Here is a 6878-nt window from a genome sequence, read left to right on the forward strand (position 1 = left end):
GGGGAGATGCTCCAGGCACTTAATCATCTTTGTAGCCCTTCTCTGGACTCTCTCCAGGAGATCCCTGTCCTTTTTATCCCAGGGAGCCCAGAACTGGACACAATACTCCAGGTGGGGCCTGACCAGAGCAGAGTAGAGGGGGAGGATCATCTCCTGTGACCTGCTGCCCACACTCCTCCTGATGCACCCCAGGATCCCATTGGCTCTCTTAGCCACCAGGGCACACTGCTGGCTCATGGCCAACCTGTCATCTACCAGGACCCCCAGGTCCTTCTCCACTGAGCTCTTCTCCAGCAGGTCATCCCCCAGCCTGTACTGATACTGATGGTTGTTCCTTCCCAGGTGCCAGACTCTCCACTTGCTTTTGTTGAACTTCATCCGGTTTCTCCCTGCCCAGCTCTCCAGCCTGTCCAGGTCTCTCTGGATGGCAGCGCAGTGTTCCTGTGTGTCAGCCACTCCTCCCAGCTTTGTATCACCGGCACTTGCTGAGGGTGGATGCTGTTCCCTCATCAAGGTCGTCAATGAAGATATTAAACAGGACTGGACCCAACACCGAGCCCTGGGGAACACCACTAGTAACAGGCCTCCAGTCAGATTCTGCTCCTCGAATCACAACCCTCTGGGCTCGGTCCGACAGCCAATTCTCAACCCACCTCACTGTCCACTCATCTATCCCGTGCTTTCTCAGCTTTGTTATCAGGATGTCATGGGAGACAGTATCAAAGGCCTTGCTGAAGTCAAGGTAGATGACATCCACTGCTCTCCCTCCATCCACCCAGCCTGTTATGAGATCGTAGAAGGCTATGAGATTGGTTGAGCACGATCTTCCCTTGGTGAATCCATGCTGACTGCTCCTCATGACCTTCTTCTCTTCCAATTGCTTGGAGATGGCATCCAGAACAAGCTGTTCCATCACCTTTCCGGGGACAGAAGTGAGGCTGACTGGCCCATAGTTACTAGGTTCCTCCTTTTTGCCCATTTTAAAGACTGGAGTGACACTGGCTGTCCTCCAGTCTTCAGGCACTTCTCCTGTCCTCCAAGACCTGTTGAAGATGATAGAGAGCTGCTCAGCAATCACCTCCGCCAGCTCCCTCAGCACACGTGGATGTAACCCATCTGGCCCCATGGATTTCTGTGCATTAATCCCTTTGAGCCGTTCCTGGACCTCCCCTACCTCAACCAGAGGGAAATTCTTCATTTCCCAATCACTCCTACTTTCATCCAGTGTCTGTGCGTCCTGGGGGGCCTTTGAAGTGAAGACTGAAGCAAAGGCAGCATTCAGTTCTGGCTGTGCTTCTCATCCCCCTGCTCTGGTGTCACTGGGGTGCATTGAGTCTGTTCTGCCCATGACTCTGATTGCAGAATGATCTCTCCCTGCCCTTATCCTGACTCTTGAGCCTCTCAATACCCATTTTCTCCCCTGTCCAGCTGAAAAGGGGAGTGACAGAGAGGCTTTAGTGGGTGTCTGGCCTCCAGCCAGGGTCAAAGCACCACAGTCTGTTAAGCAGTGCTGAGGAGCCTGTCACCTAAGAGACAGTGTTGAGCTCCCTCAGCCGTTCCTCACAGGATTTGCCCTCCAGCCCCTTCCCCAGCCTGGTTGCCCTTCTCTGTACACGCTCCAGGACCTCAATGTCCTTTTTATAGTGGGGAGCCCAGAACTGAACACAGTACTCAAGGTGTGGCCTCACCAAGGCCCAGTCCAGGGGCACAATCACCTCCCCAGACCTACTGGCCACACTGTTTTTGATACAAGCCAGGATGCCATTGGCCTTCTTGGCTGCCCTTGGCCCCCTGACATCACTGCCCCACCAAAGGGGCTGGCTGGGGAGGGCCAGGGGCTTGGTGCCTCCAGGGCAGTCTGAGTGCCTGGGTCTGGGCAGGGAGGTGCTCTGTGTCAGCAGCGGCTGGGAGTGGAACTGGCCGTTACTGTTCGTGTTCAGGTGTTTCTCGGTGGGGGCCTGTGCGTCCCCCAGCCCAGCGCCTGTTCCTCTCGCGGGGGGCAGCGAGGGAGCGGCTGGTGGTGCCGCGGTGTGAAAGCACAGCCTGCTCCTGAGGCGCTGGCACCGGCTCCTCCTTCCCTGGGGCTAATGACGTGCTCAGGGGTGATCACGGAAAGACCCTGAGCCTACACCCGCAGCAACCGGTTGTTGTGAAACAGTCTGAGTTGTTTTGCCCACGCTGAGCTCGGTCATTTGGGGGGGGGGGGGGTGCGGAGGGCAGGAGGGGCGACTTTCGCAGCCGCAGAGGCCCGGCCGGGCGTTCTGTTCCCGCCCCTCAGGCCCCGCGTTCGCTCCTCTCCGGGCGGCTCTTCCTGCCGCAGCGAGGGCGGGAAACGGGCGGCGGCGGCGGCCAATAGGAAAGCAGCCTGCGGGGGCCCCGCCCCCAGCGCCGCTCGCGCCGGGCGGGGGGAGGTGGGGGGGGGCAGGAGCGGCGGCCGCCATGTCCATCTTCACCCCCACCAACCAGATTCGCCTCACCAACGTGGCCGTGGTGCGGGCGCGGCGCGGCGGGAAGCGCTTCGAGATCGCCTGCTACCGCAACAAGGTCATGGGGTGGCGCAGCGGAGCGTGAGTGCGGGGCCGGGCCGGCTGCGGGGGCGGCGGGGCGGGAGGGAGGCCGCTGGGGCCGGGAGGTGGCCCCGGCTGTGGCGGCGCGGAGGCCCTGGCCGGGCCCGGGCTGCGCAGGCCGGGAGGAGCCGGGCCGGAGGGGCGCCTCGGAGCCCTGTGCCCGGCCCGGCCCGGCCCGGCCCTGGGGAGCGGCCTGGCTCCGCTGGCTGCGCCCCGGCAGCAGGGCCGGTCCCTCCTCCTGCAGACTCCTGTGCTCTGCCTTAGCCTGGCTGCCTTAACGAGTTCTCCCCCCTTGCCCCAACCCCTAGGGAGAAAGATCTCGACGAGGTGCTGCAGACACACACGGTGTTTGTCAACGTCTCCAAAGGCCAGGTAGCCAAGAAGGAAGATCTGGTGCAAGCCTTTGGGACTGATGACCAGACAGAAATCTGTAAGATGGTAGGTTGCAGCTTCTCTGCACTTCCCTGCTTTCTATAGAGCTTGGAGAAGGTTTTCCAGCTCTCTTGTGTGAGGGACACGCAGGTGCAGTAGGGTTGGTTCGGCCCTGGGAGGGCTCTGTGGAGTGCAGCACTGTTGTAGTGACAGGATGGGCTGGTTGGTAAGAGACAGGTAGGGAAGAGTGGCGACTCTGTCATCCAGGCTTCAGTTTTATACTTGCATTTGACTGAAAGAGGCTCTGAGTGTTCTGTGTAACGTACAGCTGCTGCGTGCTGATGTCTGTGGTGTAGCTTTGGGAGGCTGGGTTCTGGTGGGGAAGGGGGGCTGCAGGGGTGGGTTCTGCCAGGAGCAGCCAGCAGCTCTCTGCAGCCCCACAGAGCAAACACCAACCGGCTCCAGGCTGGAGTTGCTGCTGACCAAGGCCCAGCCCATCAGCCATGGTCACAGCACCTCTGGGAGTCACAGTGAGGAGAAAAACCCACCAGCAGCTGTTTTGTGCAGGGCAGTGTCATAAATCAGTTTTCTGTCCTTTATTCTGTGTTGAGTCTGTTCTGCCCGTGACTGTGATTGCAGAACGATCCCTCCCTGCTCTTATCCTGACTCTTGAGCCTCTCAATACCCATTTTCTCCCCTGTCCAGCTGAAAAGGGGAGTGACAGAGTGGCTTTAGTGGGTGTCTGGCCTCCAGCCAGGGTCAAAGCGCCACAGTCTGTTAAGCAGTGCTGAGGAGCCTGTCACCTAAGAGACATTGTTACGGGTGGAGGGAAAGGAAGAGACAGTTGCTTCCTTCAGACAGTTCAGTTCAGGGTTAAGAACAGGTCTGGTCTCTTAGTCCTTCTTGGATATGAACTGTGGGCTTGTGGGTGATGGGAATTCAAGTCAACTTGCACTTCTCCTTCTGTAGTTTGGTGGAGTTCTTGTCTGCAGTCTTTTTGCTGTTGTCTGTCCTGTGCTTCATGAGTGTGGCTGTTCTTTTCCTGCACTTCACGTCTAACCAAACCATTCAAGCAAATGTCAAATGTGACAGAGTTCCCAGAGGTTTCACTCCTCAGCCTGTGATGTTCAGTCTGTCTGCCCAGAGAGGGGGTGGGTGCCCCATCCCTGGGGGTGTCCAAGGCCAGGTTGGGTGGGGCCCCGGGCAGCCTTGTGTAGCTCCAGGCCTGGAGGTTGGTGGCCCTGCCTGTGGCAGGGGCGGTTGGAGCTCTGTGACCCTTGGGGTCCTTCCCAGCCCAGCCCAGCCTGGGGTTCTATGACACTGCCCTCAGTTCCCTCACCCAGCTGCCTGGTGAATATATTGAATAGTACCTGTACTGTCATACTTGATTTCACTAAACCTGGACAGTTTACTAGCAGATGCACTAAGCTGCAGCTGAACTAGAGATCCTAAACCAGAGGTGATTTCTACCTGAGAGTGTTCCTAATGGGAATTGTTACTTGGATGAGAAGATTGAGTTGCAGCCTGCAGGATGAGCACATGGTGGCTCTGCCCCACCATTACCAGGTGACCGCAAGAGGAGAACAGAAGGTCTTTGCTGGGGTCCAGACCGGCCTCTTTGGGGTGGAGAAGCACAGGCCAGGACTTGAGGCCAGAGGTTGAAGCTCAGTCTCCTCAACCGTGCCCAGCACAGTCAGCACTGCAGATTGAACTCCAGCTGGACTGCCTGCAGCTGGGTGATGGAAGCATTTGACCAGTTGCTTGGGCCTGAAGGCACCAATGGGCCATGGGCACCTTCTGCATGTGCTGCATTTGCAGCCTGGTTTGTCTTCTTTTTCTGGGAGTTGCTTTTTCTGACATAAGTCTCAGTTCAAGACAGCACAGAGCACGGGAGAAACCATGAGCACAGTCGTGAGGGTTGGTGGTTTGTTTGGGTTTGTGGCTTTGGGGCTTTATTTAACCTCCTTTCCAAGGAGCTGTGTAGCATTCTTCCCTCTCTTGTTTGTTCCTTTTGCTACAGCCTGGGTCTATAGGGGGGTAACACTAAACACACAATAAACTGCATTTAGACAAACAATCAGAGGAGGAAGTCCCTTCTCCTTTGTAGTGGCCATGAGACACAAACATCTTATTATACACAAGTATCTTTAATCCATCAACATGAAAAGAAAGCTTTCCTGCAGGCCAGGCCTTCCCTTGGTGCCAGCTGTTGAAACGCAGGGTCAGAAGCATCAGAACTCAATTTTGGACTGTTTGTGTACCACCCAGCACCCAGTTTTTCTCTATGCCAGCCCCCAGATGTCCATCTTCAGCATGATCCAGATGTTTAGATCTCAGTGGCTGATTTTAGACTGTTCTCCTTGCACACACCAGGCTCCAGGGAGGAAAAGCCACTGCAGACACGCTGATCCTCGCGGATGGATCCGGGATTCGAGCTCCCTTAGGATGAATCCAGTCATTTGAAAGTCCATGGGGGACGCTGTGCTCCAGTCCATGGGGGACGCTGTGCTCCAGGTGTGTGGGATGTCTGGGAACCACGGAGGTCTGGGCGTTTGGCATTGCCAGGTGAGCCTGGGAGGCAGAAGGAGTAATGCAGAGAGAGGAAGGGAGGAGGAGGAGGAGACGCTCTACCCCATCAGGGGGTGGGGTAGGGTTGGGAATCCTGGGGCATCTGGCAGGCCCAAGGGGAAGCTGAGAGGTGCTGGGAGAAACTGATGGGCCTAAGGATGAAAGGATGGGGCCCTGGGGACAAGTGGGGCAAGTGGCTGTAACTGGGGCCACAAAGGCATGGTGGAGGTTCTGGGGAAAATGGGGAAAGTGTCGGGGTCACAGGGGCGATTAGGGAACGTGAAGGAAGGGAGGTGGCCTGGAGTGCTCCTGGAATGGGCCAGAGGGCAATGGGCAGCTCAGAGGCTGTTGTAGTTTTGTGTGGCTGGGTTCTGGTGGGGATGGGGGGCTGCAGTGGCGGCTGCTGCAGGAAGCAGCCAGAAGCTCCCTGCAGGCCCCACAGAGCAAACACCAGCCGGCTCAAGGCCGGAGTTGCTCTTGGGAATCACAGTGAGGAGAAAAAGAAATGCAAGCAGCTGCTTTTTGCCCCCAGAGAGCGGAGTGAGAGGATGTGAGAGAGGGGCCAGACACCAAGGCCACTGAAGAGGGGGAGGAGGCGCCCCACCTGCAGCCTGTGGAGAGGCCCCATGCTGGAGCAGGGGGAGATGTATGGAAGATGCTGTGACCTGCATTGGCCAAGCCCCTCCGAGCATTTGCAGCCCGTGGAGAGAGACAGAGTCACAGAGATGAGCAAGAGAGACAGACCCATGCCAGAGCAGGTTTGCTGGGTTGGAGGGGCAGGGGGGGAGCTTGTGACCCTGTGGAGGACCAGGCTGGAGTAGTCTGGGCCTGAGAGACTGAGAGACAGTCTGTGCTTTGTGACTGGATCCATAGCAGTGCCCCAGACTGGGGCAGCTGGGAAGAGCTGAAGCCCTGTGGGAAAGGACTCACCGTGGAGAACTTCACGGAGGACTGTATCCCGTGGGTGGGACCCCGCGGTGCAGCAGGGGCTGGGTGTGAGGAACACCCCACTGGCCAAGAAGGAAAACAGCTTGTGAGGAACTGACTGAAACCCCCATTCCCCCAGTCCCTGCCCCTCCCTGTGCCACAATGGGGGGAAGAGGGGGCAAAATAATGACTAAACTTTTCTGCTAAGAAGGGAGGGGCTGAGGGGAGGTGCTTTAAGATCTGGTCACATTTCTCATCACCCAACTCTGGTGTCACTGGGGGTGCAGGGCAGTGGCCAGGATGGGGGGTGGGTTGGGGGCGGGAGGGGGTGTTGTGGAGGGCAGGTTGGGAGTCCCGTATTGGTCTGTGGGGAGCCCCAGAAGCCTGGGGATTTTGAGGGTAAGGGTTACTAGGTCAGGAGGACTCACATCAGTAGCAGGATGA

At 57.6% G+C, this 6878-nt stretch overlaps 1 protein-coding gene across 1 annotated transcript; it reads left to right on the plus strand.

The window, feature by feature from the left end:
• Positions 1 to 2439: 2439 nt before the first annotated feature.
• Positions 2440 to 6577, plus strand: LOC311199059 (ribosome maturation protein SBDS-like; the record flags this gene model as incomplete). The annotated part of the gene is made up of 4 exons (XM_084273104.1): positions 2440 to 2567; positions 2876 to 3005; positions 5313 to 5453; positions 6040 to 6577. 3 exons carry the CDS (start codon positions 2440 to 2442, stop codon positions 5400 to 5402), a joined length of 348 nt encoding a protein of 115 aa, XP_084129230.1. The 3' UTR covers positions 5403 to 5453; positions 6040 to 6577.
• Between the last annotated feature and the right edge of the window lie 301 nt (positions 6578 to 6878).

This window comes from Gallinula chloropus (genome assembly GCF_964237585.1).
Source record: "Gallinula chloropus genome assembly, chromosome: 19".
NCBI classification, from domain to species: domain Eukaryota; kingdom Metazoa; phylum Chordata; class Aves; order Gruiformes; family Rallidae; genus Gallinula; species Gallinula chloropus.